The sequence below is a fragment of the Lissotriton helveticus genome, chromosome 5_1 (genome assembly GCF_964261635.1).
Source record: "Lissotriton helveticus chromosome 5_1, aLisHel1.1, whole genome shotgun sequence".
In the NCBI taxonomy this organism is placed as follows: domain Eukaryota; kingdom Metazoa; phylum Chordata; class Amphibia; order Caudata; family Salamandridae; genus Lissotriton; species Lissotriton helveticus.
In genome coordinates, this window is record NC_136065.1 from 197235604 (window position 1) to 197257446 (window position 21843).

General features: G+C 47.5%; 1 protein-coding gene across 17 annotated transcripts in view; it reads left to right on the top strand.

Annotated features, from left to right (window-relative positions):
* The window catches only part of LOC144754318 (uncharacterized), a 771250-nt gene that overhangs the window by 444353 nt on the left and 305054 nt on the right, over positions 1 to 21843 (top strand). For 13 of the 17 annotated variants that reach the window (XR_013594709.1, XR_013594701.1, XR_013594706.1 and 10 more), the window contains one exon: positions 19462 to 19570. The exons of 2 other annotated variants lie outside the window; for them this stretch is intronic. Coding sequence is in view for 4 of the 15 variants with exons in the window: in XM_078641990.1 (XP_078498116.1) it covers positions 19535 to 19570 (36 nt within the window). In the remaining 11 variants the exon portion in view is untranslated. Of the gene's footprint in view, positions 1 to 14909; positions 14975 to 15123; positions 15205 to 15541; positions 15576 to 19461; positions 19571 to 21843 lie in introns of all 17 variants that reach the window. 2 more of the 17 variants (XR_013594699.1, XM_078641989.1) reach the window with 1 other exon arrangement.

Here is a 21843-nt window from a genome sequence, read left to right on the forward strand (position 1 = left end):
TTGTGTTATGTGTTTGTTTAGCAATTAGTCACACCCCTCCTGCCGTCATGTATTCACTCATTGCTGCAGCTGCATACACAGCCAACATGCAGCGCACACTATCCAGGAACACAGACACCTACAGGATGACCCTCCTTCCATCCATTAATAGAGCATGCTCCGGCCACCCTACACACAGACAACACCAGACATTCACCCTCGTGCTATGAAAATGCTGTGTACTCAGCCATAGCTGCTGCTATGCGTGTGTGTGCAACACATACTGGCACAACTATGCAGATTCACATGACATTGGGTCTACGTACCACCAGGTCATGTGGCGTGTCCAACACACACACACCTTACATAGGCACAATATTGTACAGTGTTAGCTTGTCAACACCACTAGATCCGAAAACTGTTAGCTTACAGTCACGTGCCAGAACACAACATGCTCACACCACTTCAACATTGCTGTCACAGTCAGTCAAGTTGGCACATGGGACACACACCATGACCCTGTCTCTTGGGTGTAGTGTGATTTGGCCGTTCCGGGGTTGGTATTTGTCTGATGTGTGTCGTTTTTCTGTATGCGTTGCTCCCATTACAGTAGTATAGTACTTGTAGCTCCATAGGGGTAGGTCACCTAATCAGGTGTGCTTGTGTAGAGTGCTCCAGCCCATTGCCCACAGTCTGTCCTGCCACCGTAATCCTGTGCGGCATTAATCACATACACAGTAATGCATCATGCTGATGGTAGCTCACATACCTGAGGACACAGTTGTAGGTACTCCCTACATGGACTACTACTTTTGTGACACTGACATGTACTCCTCAAAGTGACTCTCCTGGGCCTGCCTGTGCTAGCAGTATTGGGATTCAATCCCCCCTCCAGCATTGACTGTCCCACACAGGTGTGTCTTACCATCCATGTATGTAGTTTGTGGAAATTTCTGACCAATGTGTGTCCTCACTCAGATTCTGATCCAAGTGTGTGGATGACTGCTGTTTGTTGTATACCTTGCATTTATGACATTTGCTGACACATATACATGTATGCTGTTTCAAAGATTACTCACCAAATGCGTATGATGTATAAATTATTTATTGGGTGCTCTAGTGCATGAAACATGAATAGGTGCTGTACAGAAAGGGGGGGAATCCAAAATTCACTGCTGGAGATGAGATGCCTTTACTGTTTCAGTCAACAGAGTCCAGCCCACAGTGCCTGACATTATTGGGCAGACTGGGACCAGCAAGTCCATGTGGGAGAGTCTCATAGGGGATGCTGTTGCACCCAGGGGCTATATGCCAGGTCCAGTGTCCTGGGAGAAGTCCATGGGCCACAGGCCCTCAACGTCTTCGGCGTGGACGACCCACCTTCCTTGGGGGACCCTCATGTGCAGGCATGGACGATGCATGGGACGCTACGTCAGAGGGTTCATCCTCCTCCCTCTCCTCCCTCCCTGTGGCTGGTGTTGCACTTTGCCGTGATGTTGCTGGCCTTGTGACACAGGGAGGGGGCTGCATGTTGGCAGCCATCTGACGTAGCACATGGACAATGTCCCTATGCACCATCAAGAGCTGAGCCTGGTGTGCCTCCACCCGTCCATAATGCAGGTCTTGCCTGGCTATTTGCTCTGCCTGCTGTTCTTTGAGCTGGTTGAGGGTCTCCGCAAGCTGGCTTACCTCACTGGTGTCCCGCCGGTATGCCTCAAGGATGTTACCGAGTTCAGCCATACCGGTCCCTGCAGCTGACTGCCCAGATTCTCGCCTCCGCCTTGCGCCACTCTCACCACCCTGACCCACATGAGCACGGCCTGCGCTTGTGGGCACATCCGATCGACGGGCCCCCCGAGTGCTGGGAGGGTGGAGGTTGTCACCAACCTCAGGGGCGCCCGACAAAGGGTGTCCCTCATTTTCAGACTGGCTCGATTGTGAATCATGGGCAGGGCTCTGACCTGTCTGCTGGGATGTGGTGGGAATAGGTCCGGTGGTTGGCAGAGATGTAGCTGGTATAGTTGCTGCAGGGGTTTGGGATCCAGAGGAGCCAGGTTGGCTGGGGTCATCCACAGTGCGTTGAGGGACGGCGCTGGCGGTGGGGTCTGGGTCCTGCTGAGCCTGGGACTGGGATCCTTGGCCCCCCTGGCTGGGGGGGAGATCCGCACGTTGCCCTGTGTGTGGGAGAGAGAGAGACACTGTTAGGGCTATATCAAGTGACATGTGGTTTGGTTATCCATTATCAGCATCACTGTTCCACAAGCTATACATAGTTGACATTGTACAGTTGTGTATTTAGTGGTAGAAAAAACAATAGTACGATGGGGTATATACATTCTTCCAATCTCTTGACAATGACTGACACAGCCATTGCTGTGTCTTGTGTTGCCGGCACCACACGTGTAAAGCATTTGTAAGTTTCACGCAACATCCTGGATGTGGTGAAAATTCTTATGTGTGCGTCAAGCATGCACAGAGTTTAGATGCAGCATGTTGATGTAAGAGACAGAGCATCATTATTTAGCATGTCAGCGACTACTTTGGATGTCTTTTGCTGTTCCATGCTGGCCAAACAATGCCAACACCGCTGGACCTGTACACCCACTTGGAGATCATGGCTTTAGAACTTGGCACTTCTCTGAGACGCATCACCTTGTCAATACCCATGTCCATGTTGGTACTTATGTACATCCACAAAGGTAATGAGATGGGGCACTAGCTTTTTTAGAGGGGCACAATGGACTGGAGCTTCTGTTATGTGCATGTAAGAGTTGTATGCATATTCATATGAGTACGTGTTTTGTTGTGGTACATGGCAATTGGGACAGTGTTGCAATACAACGCCTGTCCCCCGGGGATGAGTTTCTGTAAGGGGTGTGTACAACAGGCCATGCTATTACTTTGTTTGCGAATTGCAAGCGTCCATTGTTCATGTTTTGGCTGTCCCCTCATGTGGTATGCTGCCATTATGTTGGATTTGTGTTGGTGCACAGGATGTGTGACCTTGTCCTGATGTTTGTGTTGGCAATGAGCACAGGAGGGACTTGTGCTGCCTACACCTGTGCCCATTGTGTACTATAGAGCTTTCTGAGATGTGTGTCCTGACACAGTACAGTGTTGACAGCAAATGGTGGGTGACTTACAGGCACATAGCAGATGCTTGCTGGTACTTGTGAGACATCCCTTAACATTCAGCTCTATGGAGTTTGTGAGGCCTGTGCAGTGCTTGTGTGCAACTGTGTGTGTGCCCCAGGGATGTGCGTTGAGGTGACCGAGGGACAAACACTGACTGATGGAGACAGAGGGAGAGGGAGACAGAGGGAGAGGGCGACAGAGGGAGACAGAGGGAGAGGGAGACAGAGGGAGAGGGAGACAGAGGGAGAGGGAGAGGGAGAGGGCGACAGAGGGCGACAGAGACAGAGGGCGAGACAGGGATGGAAACAGGTAGATTGTGCTTGCTCTCTTGCTACACTGCCTTACTTTGTCACAAAATGATGCATCTCTGAAAGGTGTGTCAGCAAAATGTTAATATTTAGCAGCTGTGGTCTAGTATCTTGTGTGATATTTACCTATCCCTGTGCATTGGGCATTATGCTTGTGTGTGTCCCTGGGACATATGGCATGAGAGCAGCCTCTTACCCTACACATTGCACCCTATGTGCCTCCCCCTTGCAACTACCACCATTTGGTTGTGTACTGCTTGGAGTCATGGCCACCCACCCCATGCTGCTGGGCACTGTTGTTAGTCTACCCATGTAAGTTGTGTTTTTTGTACACTCACCAGACTCAATGGCTCCTTCTATTCCATGTACTCCCACCGCTGGCAGTAGGACCATGACCTTCTCCTCCCAGGGCTGGTATACAGGAGGTCTGCGGGGACCACCGCCTCCAGTGTGGTGTGCATTGGCGTAATCCTGTGCCATCTTTTTCTTCACCATCCTCCGCAGATCGTACCACCTGGACTGGCAATCATCCCTGGTGCGTCTGATGGGTGCAACAGCATTGATCCGGTCTACAATCCTCTCCCACAGGCGTGTTCTTTCTGCCAGGCTGGTCTGTCTGACCAATGCGCCAAACAGCTGCGGCTCGACTCTGATGACTTCATCAGTAAGTATCTCCATCTCCGGGTTGGTGAATTTTGGATTCTTGGGTGTGGTCATGGTGTGAGGTGTATGTGATTGAGGGTGTGATGGTGTGTATGGATGAGGGTGTGTGTTTGTGATAGAGAAGGAGGTGGTGTTGGTGTAGATGTGATAGGGTGTATGTGTGAAGGTATGTGGCTGCAATTGTTGGTGTGCTCTCTGTTTCCTCGCAAGCATGGGTATGTTGCAAAGGATGATGGGTTGTATGTGTGGTCCCTTTTATTGGTCAAATGGTGGGTGTGGCTTAATTAGAATTGTAGGTGTGGGTGTTATATGGGGTGGGTGTTGGTGTTGTCCTCTGTTTGGCTGCTTGGCTGTGACCAGGACATTGATTGTCAAAGGTGTGTACACAGGAGACATGTTCAGTGTGGTAGTGCGACTCGTTAGCAAGGTCCTTGTGGTCGTTTTGGTGTTGGCGTTATGTGTGCTTGCGGTACTTGTGCGTGCGAGTGAGTAGTACGGACCGTTGGCGGGTGGGGGTGTTCGCGTAGGCTTGTTGGGGGGGTGCGTGTCGTACTTGTGCGTGCGAGTGAGTAGTACGGACCGTTGGCGGGTGGGGGTGTTCGCGTAGGCTTGTTGGGGGGGTGTGCGTGTCGTACTTGTGCGTGCGAGTGAGTAGTACGGACCGCTGGCGGGTGGGGGTGTTCGCGTAGGCTTGTTGGGGGGGTGTGCGTGTCGTACTTGTGCGTTCGAGTGAGTAGTACGGACCGTTGGCGGGTGGGGGTGTTCGCGTAGGCTTGGCCGAGGGGTGTGCGTGTCGTACTTGTGCGTGCAAGTGAGCAGTACGGACCGTTGGCGGGTGGGGGTGTTCGCGTAGGCTTGTTGGGGGGGTGTGCGTGTCGTACTTGTGCGTGCGAGTGAGTAGTACGGACCGTTGGCGGGTGGGGGTGTTCGCGTAGGCTTGTTGGGGGGGTGTGCGTGTCGTACTTGTGCGTGCGAGTGAGTAGTACGGACCGTTGGCGGGTGGGGGTGTTCGCGTAGGCTTGTTGGGGGGGTGTGCGTGTTGTACTTGTGCGTGCGAGTGAGTAGTACGGACCGTTGGCGGGTGGGGGTGTTCGCGTAGGCTTGGCCGAGGGGTGTGCGTGTCGTACTTGTGCGTGCGAGTGAGCAGTACGGACCGTTGGCGGGTGGGGGTGTTCGCGTAGGCTTGTTGGGGGGGTGTGCGTGTCGTACTTGTGCGTGCGAGTGAGTAGTACGGACCGTTGGCGGGTGGGGGTGTTCGCGTAGGCTTGTTGGGGGGGGTGTGCGTGTCGTACTTGTGCGTGCGAGTGAGTAGTACGGACCATTGGCGGGTGGGGGTGTTCGCGTAGGCTTGGCCGAGGGGTGTGCGTGTCGTACTTGTGCGTGCGAGTGAGTAGTACGGACCGTTGGCGGGTGGGGGTGTTCGCGTAGGCTTGTTGGGGGGGTGCGTGTCGTACTTGTGCGTGCGAGTGAGTAGTACGGACCGTTGGCGGGTGGGGGTGTTCGCGTAGGCTTGGCCGAGGGGTGTGCGTGTCGTACTTGTGCGTGCGAGTGAGCAGTACGGACCGTTGGCGGGTGGGGGTGTTCGCGTAGGCTTGTTGGGGGGGTGTGCGTGTCGTACTTGTGCATTCGAGTGAGTAGTACGGACCGTTGGCGGGAGGGGGCGTTCGCGTAGGCTTGTTGGGGGGGTGTGCGTGTCGTACTTGTGCGTGCGAGTGAGTAGTACGGACCGTTGGCGGGTGGGGGTGTTCGCGTAGGCTTGTTGGGGGGGTGTGCGTGTCGTACTTGTGCGTGCAAGTGAGTAGTACGGACCGTTGGCGGGTGGGGGTGTTCGCGTAGGCTTGGCCGAGGGGTGTGCGTGTCGTACTTGTGCGTGCGAGTGAGCAGTACGGACCGTTGGCGGGTGGGGGTGTTCGCGTAGGCTTGGCCGAGGGGTGTGCGTGTCGTACTTGTGTGTGCGAGTGAGTAGTACGGACCGTTGGTGGGTGGGGGTGTTCGCGTAGGCTTGTTGGGGGGGTGTGCGTGTCGTACTTGTGCGTGCGAGTGAGTAATACGGACCGTTGGCGGGTGGGGGTGTTCGCGTAGGCTTGTTGGGGGGTGTGCGTGTCATACTTGTGCGTGCGAGTGAGTAGTACGGACCGTTGGCGGGTGGGGGTGTTCGCGTAGGCTTGGCCGAGGGGTGTGCGTGTCGTACTTGTGCGTGCGAGTGAGCAGTACGGACCGTTGGCGGGTGGGGGTGTTCGCGTAGGCTTGTTGGGGGGGTGTGCGTGTCGTACTTGTGCGTGCGAGTGAGTAGTACGGACCGTTGGCGGGTGGGGGTGTTCGCGTAGGCTTGTTGGGGGGGTGTGCGTGTCGTACTTGTGCGTGCGAGTGAGTAGTACGGACCGTTGGTGGGTGGGGGTGTTCGCGTAGGCTTGTTGGGGGGGTGTGCGTGTCGTACTTGTGCGTGCGAGTGAGTAATACGGACCGTTGGCGGGTGGGAGTGTTCGCGTAGGCTTGTTGGGGGGGTGTGCGTGTCATACTTGTGCGTGCGAGTGAGTAGTACGGACCGTTGGCGGGTGGGGGTGTTCGCGTAGGCTTGGCCGAGGGGTGTGCGTGTCGTACTTGTGCGTGCGAGTGAGCCGTACGGACCGTTGGCGGGTGGGGGTGTTCGCGTAGGCTTGTTGGGGGGGTGTGCGTGTCGTACTTGTGCGTGCGAGTGAGTAGTACGGACCGTTGGCGGGTGGGGGTGTTCGCGTAGGCTTGTTGGGGGGGTGTGCGTGTCGTACTTGTGCGTGCGAGTGAGTAGTACGGACCGTTGGTGGGTGGGGGTGTTCGCGTAGGCTTGGCCGAGGGGTGTGCGTGTAGTATGTATTGGTGGAGCTTGCAGTGAGGCGAATGTCCCATACGAATCAATGTTGAAGCGTGAATACTTTGGCCCGTACGTATCTCGCTCAGGCATTTCGTTCCGAATCGGAATAGTGAGTTTGTACGGACTGATTACGAATCGTACGGTGGTCTGCCCGAGGCTTATTCGTACGGGTATACGAATATCAATCGTACGGATCGTAGCAAATCGTACGGAAATCAACGGTAACGGATCGGAATTCGCTGGTCGGACGGTAGTTTCCCATTCGTACGGAATCGGCTACGAATACGAATCGTACGCCGGATTTTTTTGCCGGATCGGAATCGACACCTAAGTGGTGAAGTTAAAACTGCCTAGGTGCAATCACAGAGCAATGCTTTAATAGTGTGTTGTACTTGACAGGATTAAAATAAAGGTAACAGCACAGTGGTATGGATTTAGAACCACTGTCACTCGGTGGTCGACATGTTTCAGCCTCTAGATCACTACTCATGTATCAATGGCTTTCTTCAGGACCAGATTGCATTAGTGATGATGCTGCTGCACTGTTTGGTGTACAAATAAACATAGAATAATAAAGAAAATATATACAGAACCGGTATTCCTGCTTGTCTTTTCAGTCAGGTCATACCCAGGTATCCTCAACAGTAGGATATTCCTGCCTCACCTCTACCTGGCGAACTGCTCTGGAGGGAGGCCCCGCTCTATCCGTCGGTACCTCGTCACCTTCGAGAGCAAGTCCCGGGACTTGCTCTCGAACATTCATGCATACCAATGCGATTCGGTATTAAGAAGGGACATCCTAAACACGCCCTTTCCTAAAAGCAAATAACAAACCCATTTTGCGATTCGGTAACAGGTTACCAAATCGCAAATAGGGTTTCCTGCATCAGAACAACATTTTTTTGCGTTCGCAAATGGCCGATTCTGTGAATGTGAAGGCAAAAACTGTTTGGTGCATCTGGCTCAAAAATCCTTGGTTTAATGGGTCCGTAAACAAGGGAAGGATAAATTTGCGTCTAACAAAATGGAAATGGAGCCAACACCCTTCTCCCTAGGCAAAACTTCTTAGAAAGACCAGAAATGCATACAACAAAAGCATTCTCAAATAAAAAAAATGAATTCTTTAGATTGGAACTAGAGAACACTAAAAATAGACTTTGTATGCTCTTTGTAACGGTAAAACAACAAGCGAACAAACTGGCCAAATCCTCTAAAGCAGCAGCAAAATACCTTAAAAAACTTTGATGATTTCTCTTCCTTCTTCTTAGCCGAAATCAACTTTTTGGGAAGCAAACTGAAATCCGCTGCTATCAACCGGTCTCATTCGTCAGCGGCACAAATCAATGAATCTACACACACCCATCAGGTAGTACTGAAAAATGAAGCTCACTGGGCTACCTTCAATTTATATGACGACCACAACATCTCGAAAATTCTATCGTCCATTAATCCGAATACCCACTTCCGCTCCCCTCAAATTGTCTGTCCGCAACCAACCAATTTATCAGACCCATCTCGACCACAATAATCAATGCTCCCCTATTCAAGGGTCCATTCCCAATTCTCTAAAATCTAGTCAAGTCATCCCCATTTTAAAAAAAAAACCCACACTGAACCCTGCTGAGCCGGACAATTCCAGACCAATATCTAATAATCCTCTACTAGCGAAAGTGCTAGAAAAATGTGTGCAACAACAACTTTGTGAACACATCGCTAAATTCAGTCTGCTAGACGAATGCCATTCTGGTTTCAGGCCTGATCACAGTACTGAAACTACTATTCTCCATATAGTGGGTGACGCCCTACAAGTTCTAGACCAAGACAAAAAGTGACTCTTACTTCTTTTGGAACTATCGTCGGCATTCGACACAATAACCATGAGAAATTACTTGATCATCTCGAAAAGAGGATGGGATTAGGGGGAACCGCTCTTGAATGGTTTAAATCCTTCTAACTAAACCACTCTCAAAGATGCTTAGTTAATCAAAATCTACCCTATCCTTCCCAAATTACGATCGGAGTTCCGCATGGCTCAACTCTCTCCCCAACTCTTTTCAACCTTTATCTGGAACCTTTAACTGAAATACTGCATATTGCCAACATCTCTTTTCATATGTATGCAGATAACACAACGACCTACATCAAAATGTCATCCCTAGAGGAGATCAAGACAATGAACGAGGCTCTAAAGTTGACTGTGCAATGGTTAGCAAGCAACCAGCTCAAACTTAATGCGCAAATTACTGAATTCTTAGTAATATCCCCTCCTAAAAATTCCACTGACATACTAGAATGGACCAAATCGATCTCCGCGCTGAACTCCACCCCGATCATAGTGTACTCAGCCAAATCACTAGGAATCACACTGGACATGCAAGCCCAAATCAAACCACTGGCCAAAAACACGGTGTTTCACCTGAGCTACCTAAGAAAACTAAAACCATTCCTATATACGCCTGACCTTAAAATGGCAGTACAGGCATTAGTCATCTCTAGGATCGAATACGGATGCTCAACCCTCTCTGGTTTGCCCAAGATCCCAACTGCTCCGCTAAAAGCCTGTCTCAACGCAGCTGCAAGACTCCTAATAGGTTCAAAACAATTCAACCACATCGCATAGTACCTGAGGCACTAAATTGGCTTCCTTACGAAGCCAGAATCCAACTTAAATTGGCCTGTATCACACACAAAGCATTGCACGCTAATTCACCTTTGTATCTAGCTAAAAAAAAATGGTGGTATCCGGAGGAGGCAGGCACTCCTGGAGTGCCAGGGATTTGGTGCTGAAACCCCCCTTCTTCCGTAAGACGAAAACTTATAATGGAGCTTTCTCTGGGGCCGCACCTAGAATCTGGAACTCGATGCCAAACATCAGAAGAATCCCATCTTTGTCAAGATTCAAGAAATAAGCTAAGGTTTTTCTCATGGGCAAATTCTATCCATAGCCTATTTTAGAGCAAACACAGAACAGCAGCTTAGCGATAATTGATTGCTCTTTACGTGACCATTAGCCACTATCCTGGCAAAACTTCGTAGATGTAACATACTCATTTCTGTACCCCCTCTCTCTGAGAGTTTGACCACTGATCTTCTGAGGCTGTAGACCAATTGCAAAAGTAAAAAAATGTTGGGTATCATGGACAATGTTTCTGTACCCCTCTCTTTCTGAGAGTTTGACCACTTATCTTACGAGGCCGATGACCACACACAAATGCAAAAAAATGTTTTTGTATCATGGATGAGGTTAAGCATATGGCAAAATTCGTACTTCACTGTTACCTTAATAGGGAGATGTTGGTATATGTGCAGTTGTCCTCTGCCTTTTTCCTTCGCTCCTTCGGGTGTTTAGATTATCTCCCTCAAGTATTACTCATGATCATTTGCTATTAATCTTTTTAAAAAAATTTGATCTGTAAAGCGCACTGATACCCTAACAGGTCACGATTAACCCTGGGCGAAGCACTACGCTACGCTCGCGTAGTTTGCGAAATTTGCGCAACTTCACACTACGCGAGCTGCACCTAGCACAGTGCGAACACGCGTAGCACAGCGTAGCGTAGTGCAGCCGTCATTTTTTGCTTGTTCGCGGTCCTCAACGTCATGTTCACGACCGCGAGCAAGCAAAATGACATCCCGGCAAGACTCTCAACGCGGGGAGGTCAGGTTTCTCATTGCAAGTAGTCGTGCATGCTCGCGACCGCTCGCGATGAGAAACTACCACTTCGCGTTGAGAAAGCTGCCGCTCGAGTAAAAATCGACCCGAGCGGCAGAAAACGACAGCTCGCACTGTGCAAGATACCGTTTTCAATGATTGCACAGTGCCGGATGCTTATTCGGACTGTGCAATCATTGAAAATGCATCTTGCACAGTGTGAACATGCTACTACGCAGCTCGCGTAGTGCTACGTGAAGTTCGCGAAGTGCGAAGTGCACTTCGCGTAGCTTTGCGTAGCGCTACTTCGCGAACTACGCCCAGGGTTAGTCACGATCGCGCTCTATAAAACACCAAATAAATAAATAAGGAGAGAATGCCAGGTGAGAGACCTGAGGTGGGATGAGGATATGGAAGACCGCATTTCCTTATATCTGGGTGATGTCCTTTTATATGATCAGCATCTGAGTCAATTGATCCTGCAACTGATTAATATGTTAGACATTTATGGAGAGGTGTCAGGATTGAGGGTACATTTGGGGAAGTCAGCCATAATCCCAGGGATGGGTCAAGTCAAGTCAAGTCAAAGAATTTATATAGCGCTCTACATACCCAGAGGGTCTCAAGGCGCTTGAGGAGGGGAGGGGAATTACTTGTCAAATATCCACGTTTTAAGTTGCTTTCTGAATGCTAGGTGATTCTGAGTAAGGCGAAGGTGAGTGGGAAGGGAGTTCCAGGTTTTAGCTGCCAGGTAGGAGAAGGATCTACCTCCCATGGTGGATTTGTTGATGCGGGGTACAGTGGCAAGGGCTTGGTTGGATGATCGTAGCTGGCGGGAGGGGGAGTAGAAGGACAATCGTGTGTTGAGGCATTCTGGTCCGATTTCGTAGAGTGCTTTGTGTGCGTGGGTTAGGAGACGGAAGGTGATCCTCTTATTGATGGGTAGCCAGTGGAGGTTTTTCAGGTGACCAGAGATATGTTCTTTACGCGGGATGTCTAAAATGAGCCTGGCTGAGGCGTTTTGGATTCGTTGGAGTTTTTTCTGGAGTTTAGCGGTAGTGCCGGCGTAGAGGGTGTTTCCGTAGTCCAGTCGGCTCGTGACCAGGGCGTGGGTGACCGTTTTCCTAGTTTCGGTGGGGATCCAACGAAATGTTTTTTTGAGCATGCGAAGAATGTTGAAGCAGGATGAAGAGACGGCGTTGACTTGTTTGTACATCGAAAGTGAGGAATCAAGGATGACGCCCAGGTTCCGTGCGTGGTCTGTCGGGATGGGTGCTTTTCCAAGGGCTTCTGGCCACCAAGAATCGTCCCATGCAGAGGGGGAGGTACCTAAGATAAGTACTTCTGTTTTATCAGAGTTCAGTTTCAGACGGCTATGTTTCATCCATTCGGCAACTTCTTTCATTCCTTCGTGTAGGTTAGTTTTGGCGGTGTGAGGGTCATTGGTGAGTGATAGGATCAGTTGAGTGTCGTCCGCGTAGGAGATGATGTTGAGGTTGTGTTGGCGTGCGATGGTTGCGAGGGGGCTCATGTATACGTTGAAAAGGGTGGGGCTGAGTGAAGATCCTTGTGGGACGCCGCAGATGACTTCAGTGGCCTCTGACTTGAATGGTGGAAGGCGGACTCTCTGGGTTCTTCCGGTGAGGAACGAGGTGATCCATTCTAGTGCTTTTCCTTGGATTCCGATGTTTCTGAGGCGCTGTAGAAGGGTGTTGTGGCAGACTGTGTCGAAGGCTGCGGAGAGGTCGAGGAGGATGAGGGCGACTGTGTCTCCATTGTCCAGTAGGGTTCGAATGTCATCTGTTGCTGCGATGAGGGCGGTTTCAGTGCTGTGTTTGGCTCGGAAGCCGGACTGTGAGGAGTCGAGGGAGTTGTTGGCTTCGAGGAAGGCGGCGAGCTGGTTGTTGACGGCTTTCTCGATGACTTTGGCCGGGAATGGAAGGAGCGAGATGGGACGGTAGTTCTTGAGTTCGGTGGGGTCCGCTGTGGGTTTTTTCAGAAGGGCGCTGAGTTCTGCGTGTTTCCAGCTTTCCGGGAAGGTGGCGGAGTTGAGGGAGCAGTTGATGACGTCTCTGAGGTGCGGTGCTATGATGGAGTCTGCTTTGTTGAAGATGTGGTGAGGGCATGGGTCTGTGGGGGATGGGTGATCCTCCAGAGTTATTACTGGGCTCCCCGTGGTTTGGCCCATGACCGGAGCATTCACATATCTTGGTCTGTATATTTCCAGGGACCCCATAGAATGCTGGGACGAGAATATCATCTCATTGCTCTGTAAAACGAAGAGACATATGACAGCTGGAGCCCAGTCCCCTTAACATGATATAGCATTTAGCCATTTTTACAATGGTGGCTCTGCTGCAACTGCTATATGTTTCTGCAGCAATAACACAAAAAAATCCACAAACAGGAGTTGGTGACCTTGCAAGCGAGCATCAACAGTTTCGTATGTGGAGGGTCGGCCTGAGGGTTTCCTATAGGAAATGCATTCAGTCCCCATATGACAGCAGACTGATGCAGTTAATACTCATCGGTGTTATTAGGCAGCCCAACTGCTCAGGATTAATGACTGGATATTCAGGAACCAAGCAGACCTGGCCAAAAGGCTTGAACGTGATTTGTTTACTGGGGAAGCACCATTGTCCTGGGTATATGGGGAGACACATCTACCAGATTTCCTGGCCTTCATTGCCATCCCCATGATTAGTTGGAGAGCTACAGTGGACAGGGTGGTGGAGGGTGCTCACCAGGTAGATGCCGTTTTGGACGGAAACATGATTGGCCAAATCAGCAAGACTTTAGGGCTTCAGGCTCTGGGAAAGGTAGTTTGAGGATCTCTACATTGGGAGACATCTGGCAGCAAGTCATATGATGTCATAGGAACAGCTATCCGCTTGATATGACCTACATAAGTTGCCCTTTTTCCTCTTCCCACAGCTCTGTCATGCACTGGAAAGGAATAAATCTTTCTCCGTGGTGCTCCCGGAGTTCAGTTCCTTAGAAGTCTATCTCACCATGTATGACATTGGTAGGAAGGTCATTTCCAACCTGTACAGAACTTTGGTGTTAAATGTACCGAACCCAATGATTAAACTTAGAGCACATTGGCATTCTGATCTAGTATCTTTGGAGGAGGAGGGGTGGACTAAGGCCAAAATGGTGGCCTCCGAACTGGTAATACCTGTCTGCCTCAGACTAATTCAGTTTCAATACTTTCATCAAGTATATCATACTCCCGACAGGCAGTGGAGGATGTGACTGGGCAGTGGCCTCAAATGCCTCCGCTATGATCAGTCTCAAGGATCCTGCATGCACATGGGATGGGAGTTCCGAGTGATACAAAGTTATTGAGACTCGATCTTACACAAACTAGAGATAGCTTGCGATCCCAAACTGGCTGTCATGGGAATATTCCTGGGATGGGAACAGAGCACAACAGCTATTGGTCGAGATAAGCTGCCCATTGGCAAAATGTGATATGGTCTGCCATTGGTAATCTAGGGAGGACCCCTCAATTTTGGCTAGGGGGATGGATTATTGTTCAGTCGCTGAGGGGGAAGTATACAGGTCTAAAGGTTGCCCACAAATATAATAAAAAATTATGGGGACAGAGGAAAGAGTGACCTGGCCATCTATCAGAAACCACATGGAAGTATGTGCATTATTGTCTACCTGGGGCGCTATGTCACTGGTGGAGCTTGGGCAGTCGGCACATTGTTAATATATGATGATCTTAAAACTGTTGGAAAGCCCAATAAAAAGTATTTAAAATAAATATTCCTCAGTAAAAACATTGTATTGTTCAGCTGGGTTTGAGAAACAAACCATACTCCATGTGCCTGAGTGAGCATTGATTCAGCCTGCTCAGGCCAATCCACACGCTGCTTTCATCCTTGAGAACAGCGCAGGGATTGGATAGGTAGTTCGATTCTGTCCCAGGGACTGCTGAGACCAGAAACAGAGGAGCGAGAGGCACCACCAGCACCAGGTAAGTCTTGTATTTTTATTTATTATTAACCCCAATGCGCTCTCCCCTCCCTTCCCGCACCCCCTCCAGCAGTCTTTGTCTCTGTCGGCTGCCACTGAACAAGAGTTTCCTGATTTCACTTACATTTAGAGCATAACTATATTTCTATTAAATCAGAGGAAAACCAAGAAAATATATTCAAAATTACTTCTATTTTAAAAAAAGGGAGTAGGCTCTAATGTGGAGATATGTAGCTAAGAAGATATGATAGCGTCATTCCTCGCTCAATATCGTCCGATTTTGTGACATAATCAAATAAGATACATATATAACTCTTGGAACGGGTCTTTTCATTTTCAGATCAATGTGCGGATACAAACTTAAGACCATAGCCTGAAAAATCGACTACTGCATCATTTATACTAGTAAGTCAATATTGCTATTAAAAAACATCTTAAAGGTTTTTTTAATTTTTTTAAAAATGATCTAGTAGAAAGGATTCAGTATAAAAAATTAGGTAATCACCCCATCGTCGCATGCAGTCTAGTATTAATTGGTGATACTTTTGTTTCAGCTCATTTTAATAATCAAGATTGATCAACAATCGAGGTGCAGTTCTTCACCCTTAAGTACTCACCATATTCGAATAGCATTTGTAAGTTATCATGGATCTATTTCTTATTTCTATTTTTCGTACTGTATCATTTAGTGTGTCTATACTATCTATTCTCTATATATCGATATTATGTATAGAAATCGACTAAGGTTTTTAGGAGCACTCAGATACAGCACCATATAGGAATATGAGATGTAATGTTTTATATGTAGGAAGATATTTGGATTACAAATAGGTATTGTTGTTACTGTATATACAAAAAAGAAATTAGTGCGTTATAATACATGTTATATGTTGAGTATATGCTACATGATGATTTATGGATAACAAGATTTGGAAATTGAGCATGTTCTCTCTTTTTTATTGTCAATTTCAGATACGTGTGTGGCTTTTCCTGAAGAAGGTGTTGTGTACGCCGAAACATATATTACCACTTTTTAACTTAAAAAAAAATGATATGTTTTTTGATGTAATTGAATGTACCTTTTTATGAAAATAAATGTTTACAAAATAAGACAAGGAATTATTAAAATAGAAATAATTTCTAATATATTTTCTTGGTTTTCCTTAGTTTTTTCCTATGTTACATTTGTTATGCATATTGTTTGTTTTATCGTGATTGCCTAGGAGTTATTGTCACTATTATTTTTTCCCTGTCCTAGAAATTGAACTATTTACTGTTCAGGGGGTCCTTGTTTTTTCTCAATTATATGTTTATTAAAAACACGCTGTTCTTTCTGCATTTCAAAACTTTCTGTGCGCATAAGATACCTTAAAGTGTTATTTTTGCTCCTCCACATCCTGAGTCCCCATCGTACAACCAAAGCCAGGCCTTGGATATATGCACTTACTTGATAATAAATCATTCATTGGTTTCCAACAGCCTTCATAATGTGTCCTGGAGTCATCCAGGAGTAATTCACACTCCCTTTTAATCCACATTCTCTCTAAAGTTGTCATGGAGTCATCCTGCAGTCGTTTTTGTGATGATTATTACAGGATGATTCATATAACATGACAGGGCTTTTTTTGGTGGTGTTTACCAAAACGGCAATAATTCACAGTCATCCAAGAGTAATCCTCAGTCATTGTGAAGTTGTCCTGGAATCATCCTGTAGTATACACATCAATAGTATCATCAGCATCCCTGAAAGAATTAAGAGTGTTGTGTTCTGGGGTGTCAAATTACTTGTCTCTCTGGAAAGGTTAGGAGGGCAAGTGAGCAACTACAGCTAGTTTTACACAACAATCGTTAACACATTGGTATATTTCCTACCCAGAGATATCAACACAAATACACAACAATACTTCTCTTGCAATAAGGTAAGTAGCACAAAATACAGTGGATCTTCAGGGAGAGACCAAATCATATTTTAAGAAAGTGGAATGTGGATTGCCGAAGAAGATGAGACTTGGATCAGATGACCCAGAGGAGATGAGGACACAAGAAACCACCCACGGTAAGTACCTAGGAACCCCACGGAAGCTGTGTGCAGAATGGGAACACAGCCACGTGCCCAATAGAAGACAATGGAGAAGTCTCAGTTGCAGTTTTGCCGAAGAAGGACCATTCCCAGAGCACCCCAATGAATTCTCTTGGAGAACACATGGTTGGAGAGCCACCCCACCTGTGAATACCCCGGAGACTATGTTACCTACGTCAGGGAAGCCAGGTGCATAGGGGTGAAGAAACGTCAGAAACCTCCATAGATGACAATGAAAGACTTGAAGAAAAGTGCCTCTGGAGAAGAAGGTGCAAAAGTCTGATTGAATCCAAGGGTAGATCCTGGAAGTGAAAAACCTGCAAGCAGAGGGGGCAGAGTCTATGCCACTCAGGATTGACCAGGAGGCATGGAAGAGCAAGGCCCACCAATGTTGGACGGTTCAAAAGAGTTGATGGTGACCTTGCCACTGCAGCTGTGAGGACCAGGGAACGCAAAGGGTGACCAGGAGCCATGCATGAGCTGTCCCACTTCGGATGTAGGTGACTAGGTGTTCACTGTCCATAGCCGCAACTGCTGTGGCAAATGAAGAACCAGCAACGTTGGGACAGCAAGTTCCAAGAGACTCACCAACAGCAGGAGAGTCAGATCAGGCCCCAAGCAAACAGGGAAGCCCACTGAAGCATGAGAAGACCTTCAGGAGCACCCACAGGCCAAAAGCACATGAGTCAAGCAGCTAACCAAGAAGGAAGGCCCACATACAGAGGATACGTTGAGGATGCTGTACTTGGCAGGAAGAGATGCTGGAGGCTGGAGCTTCTTGTAGCCCAGAGATCTCTGGAGTGCAAAACCAACAAGCCTTGGCAACGGCAAGTCGACACAGTGCCATCGTTCCAACGTGGGATACTGGCGTCAAAATTGCATAGAGTACAGGTCAGGCATCGAGGAAGTTGCAGGACCACCACCTGTGTTTCTGTGCCTTGGGAAGTCTGGTGGACGTCTAGAGCAGCACATCGGCCAGCTTTGTTGCAGTGCCTGCAGATGCAGGGGAGTGACTCCTTCACTCCAAGAGAGATTACTTTGGTTGTCCTTGATGCCCACAGGTCTGTTGAAGATCCTGAAAGAAGCACCAACACAGACGATGAAAAAGACTTGCAGAGCAGCGAGACCAGGAGCACCATGGTGCAGTCTCGGTTCCAGGTGAGGTCCAACGAAGTCCAAGTGTCCAGATGGTCGAAGAGTGACCTGGTTTCAGTCTTGAGTCTTATCCGATGATTAATTTGAGGACCCACCCACAGGTAAGTCTTAAGTACCGTAAGGGAAGGGTCGGAACAACTCAAGGGCCCCTCCCACAGGAGGGGCTGGACAGAGAGGAGCATACTCGCATGTCTGTTGTTCAGTTTCGCACCAGAGCAGGAGCCAAGGGCTCCATGAACTGGCGCAAACTGGAGTATGCAAGGAGGGCACCAAATGTACGCTTCAAAGCTGTCTGGTGGTGCTGGCAAGCACCCCCTCCCGACCCCAATACACTAATTCCTGTCTTGGAGGTGGCCACACCTCCCTGTGACAGAAAACCTATTGTTCTACCTTCTTCTGCTCGACCTTGTCTCAGAAGCAGGCGGGCAGAATCATGTCTGTGATCTGCAGCAGCACTAGCTTGCTGTCAGACCCTGAAAGGCTATTACCCGTAGTACAATGGGGTACCCCAAGGGAGAGCCCCAGTACATGGGATCATACTTCCAACACTGGAATTGGTGTGGGGGTATGATTCTAAGATTTTTAATACCAAACATGAACGGGTTCAGTGCAGCCACTATATAGGTATACATCTCGTAACAACTGAGTCCACTATATGCATTAAAATGGCTGATTGCACCTACAAAGCCTGGAGAATCAACTCTGGGGTTTGTAGGGGTGTCCTGCTCATGCAGGAGCACCCTTAAACTTATAACTAAGCACCCTGCCCTCAGGATGGAAGAGCCTGCCATAAGGGTGACTTGTAGCCTGATGGTTAGACCGGTTGAATCCAAAGCTGGGGAACCAGTTTTGAGTCCCGGTAGGGATGCTCATCATCCTGTGATTCTGGGCAAATCTCCCCATGCCTAACAAAATAATGTGTCTCTCTGTAACGCAACTGGTGCTCATGAAAGCGTTCTGATACCTTCGGGTCTAATTCGCACTAATAAAACGCCAGAAAAAAAGGTTTTAAGTGCAGTGAACTCAGATAGAAGGAAACGTAGCATGTTGTGAGAGGTGCAAGCACCAACTCACAGGCTGCAGTGAGAGGCCTGCAGTCACAGTTTAAGTGGACTTCCATGGGTTGCACATGGGTTGCACAATACATGCTGTAGTCCATGGCAGACCCCTGGTGTACCTATGCCCTAGGTACCATAGTACCATATACTGGGAACTTACAAGGGTACACTAGTAAACAATTGTGATGTACAATAGTCCTTACCATGGTCAATTTAGCGAGAATGCACAGTGACTGGGTTCCTGGTTAGCAGGATTCTAGTCAGACAAGGTCAAAAACATACTGACACCAAGCAAAAAGAGGGAGTGACCATGAAAGCATATCCTACTTTCCTTCATATGGTGAATCAGTCCCCTACATACTGATGTTTTATTGTCCCAAGCATATTTCTGTTCTTGAGCAGAATCCCTGCAACAGTACAACAATGTTCTTTTTGCTATGTGTCTTCAAAATGTGTATTCAACAAGAATCACTCTGTTGCTTACTTTATACTAAATGTCTTTAAAGAATGTCATAAGTTCCTGCTAAGGACAAACAAATAACTGTACGCTAATCGCCCAAACTTGTACTGTCAATATGCTTTTTTCTCTGGTCTTCCAGGTTGTCAAAAGTCGATTTGGACACACTGGGACGAGAGTGGGATCCGGACTGAGGAGTGCACAAGCAGCAGACAATGAACCAAAAACCTGAATTCCCTGGATACTCACAGGTATGTGTAGGAGGTCTTGCTGGCAGCTGCTGAAGGAATGGAGACTGTTGCCAAGCAAAGCGTGGTCCTCTGTTGAATGCTATGAACAAGTCTGTTTATTCATAGGCAGCAGAGTGAACTTCTGTGAATTATCCAGATGCATTACTTACCTGTGTCCAGCTTTCACTTCCCCATTCCATAGAAGCCTGTGTCTCACTCAATTTACCTCCTGCAAGTGTCCTAAAGCCCTTTTGTATGTGTCCCTCCATCTGGGGCCCAGACACCACCTATCTGTCTTCATTCCCTGTTTGCTGCTGCTGTTTTTGTTGCCAGGTTTGAAATACTAACAAGCACATTCCCTTAAAAGAATCCTAAAGCTAGCCTGAAATGAGCCCATCCTTTAAAATCATTAAAAGAACATCATGAACAGTATAAAACAATGCATTTTCAGAGTAAGTCAAACTAACATGCTTTAAAACCATACTTATTAATATTTGCAGACAGCCAAATAGTCTGACTAGACTGGCTCACAAAATATCTGTGTGCCATATCCTGAAGCTCCTGAAATAAAAGTTTGATTTCCACATTTCTTATCTGAATATTAAAATAACAAATGTTTTATTCAAAATGGATTTTACAGTTCTTTCATTATTTAATAGCTTAGCTTAATTTGTGGACTTATCTTTGTACATACTATTGTACATTTGTACATGCACTTACATTTAAATGCCTTACAGATTTTGCATCTGTAATACAGGATGGCAACCGCGCTAGCATTGCTTGTTGTCCCATTTTCTTCTTCATGGCTGGATAAATAAATACCTCCATCACACTATTTAGCCAGCCACCGGTCAAATTGTTCTTCATCTCTATTTTTGGTCTTCAGCGCGATTATGTACTATTTACAAGCCACCGGGTATATAGCAGAGCTTATGTACTGTTTGGTGGTAGCCTGGAAAAATAGCCACTTATAGATAAATATAATTTTTGAAACATCAAAAGGTCTTGGCAAATACCAAAAATACAACAGAAAAAGCGGCATTCTCACAAATAGTGTAGCATTTTCTCAAATATTGTAATTGCTTGTTTTTCTCTTCACGCGCCAGGACACTCTGGTAGTAACTGAGCGCGCTATAAAACAGCTAAAATAAATAAAATAAAATATACCACCAACTCTTCCTCCATACCCCTCGTTTCATCTATCATGTCTCAAACCTTTCTTTCAACGCAAATGCTCCTGGCTACGGCCTACCAGGTTAGGAGATCAAAAGTGGCCACTGCACTTAAATTTGTCCTTTCTATATAAAATAAATGAAAAGACTGTTTATTAAAATAGAACTCATTACTGTCTAAGCGTGTATTCACAGACGTGTGTTTGATTCAACAACAACAACACATGTATTGTGTGTGGGAAAAAAAAACGTGCCTCTGTCCACGTTTGTGAAAGAAGCTCAACGCATGCATGCATTTAATATAAAGGCTAAGTTTTGATCATTGCCAATAGCAAGCATAACTGAGATGCCATTTGAAAACAATGACGAGTTAATTATTCCTGTAAAAGAATAGCCGTGTCCAGACTGTTTTCAGCCGTGTAGACCGTTTTCATCTCCTGGCAGTCTTGCACCATCTTGTGGCCAAACTGACAACTACTCTGGAGCCCTCACTGCGTCACGTCTCTCACAAGATGCTGCTAGTCAAAACCATAGAAGTTCACTGCACCTCAACATTCAAGTATTATTTTTCTATAGAGGATTGGAACAATTACCTCAGTGTCCTTTGCTAGCAACAGCCGATTTGTTAAGAGTTTTAACGCACAGCATATTTTGGGGGGTTTCTTTTTATTCCACATTTGTTCATGGTGCTGATTGATTTATCTAGTAAACTTATATAGCGATCTGATAATTAGGTATGGTGTCTAAGCGCTGGTGCTGTCTATCCTTCAAAATGTTAGCTTTCAGACTCGTTGAGTATTGTCATGATAGAAGAAATTCGCAGTATTGATTTTACCATGCGTTTCTACCATAACCTCAGATTTCGAGGAATGTGATAATACTGCTTAATGTTATTACTGCATAAGGTTAGAACTCTTGCAAACACCACTGCAATCTAAAGTGAGGACAGCTGTGTCTCAGAGAGTCACTCCTCGACATTGTAGAGTTTGGGTGAGGGGCGCTAGGCCCTCAGTCTGCAGACATACAATCAGACACGGACACAGTGGCTGGGGATGTGTAATGGGCCCTGAGCACGTGGGCTCAGCCCCTTTTATTGGCCAGGTTCATCTGACCTATGACGCC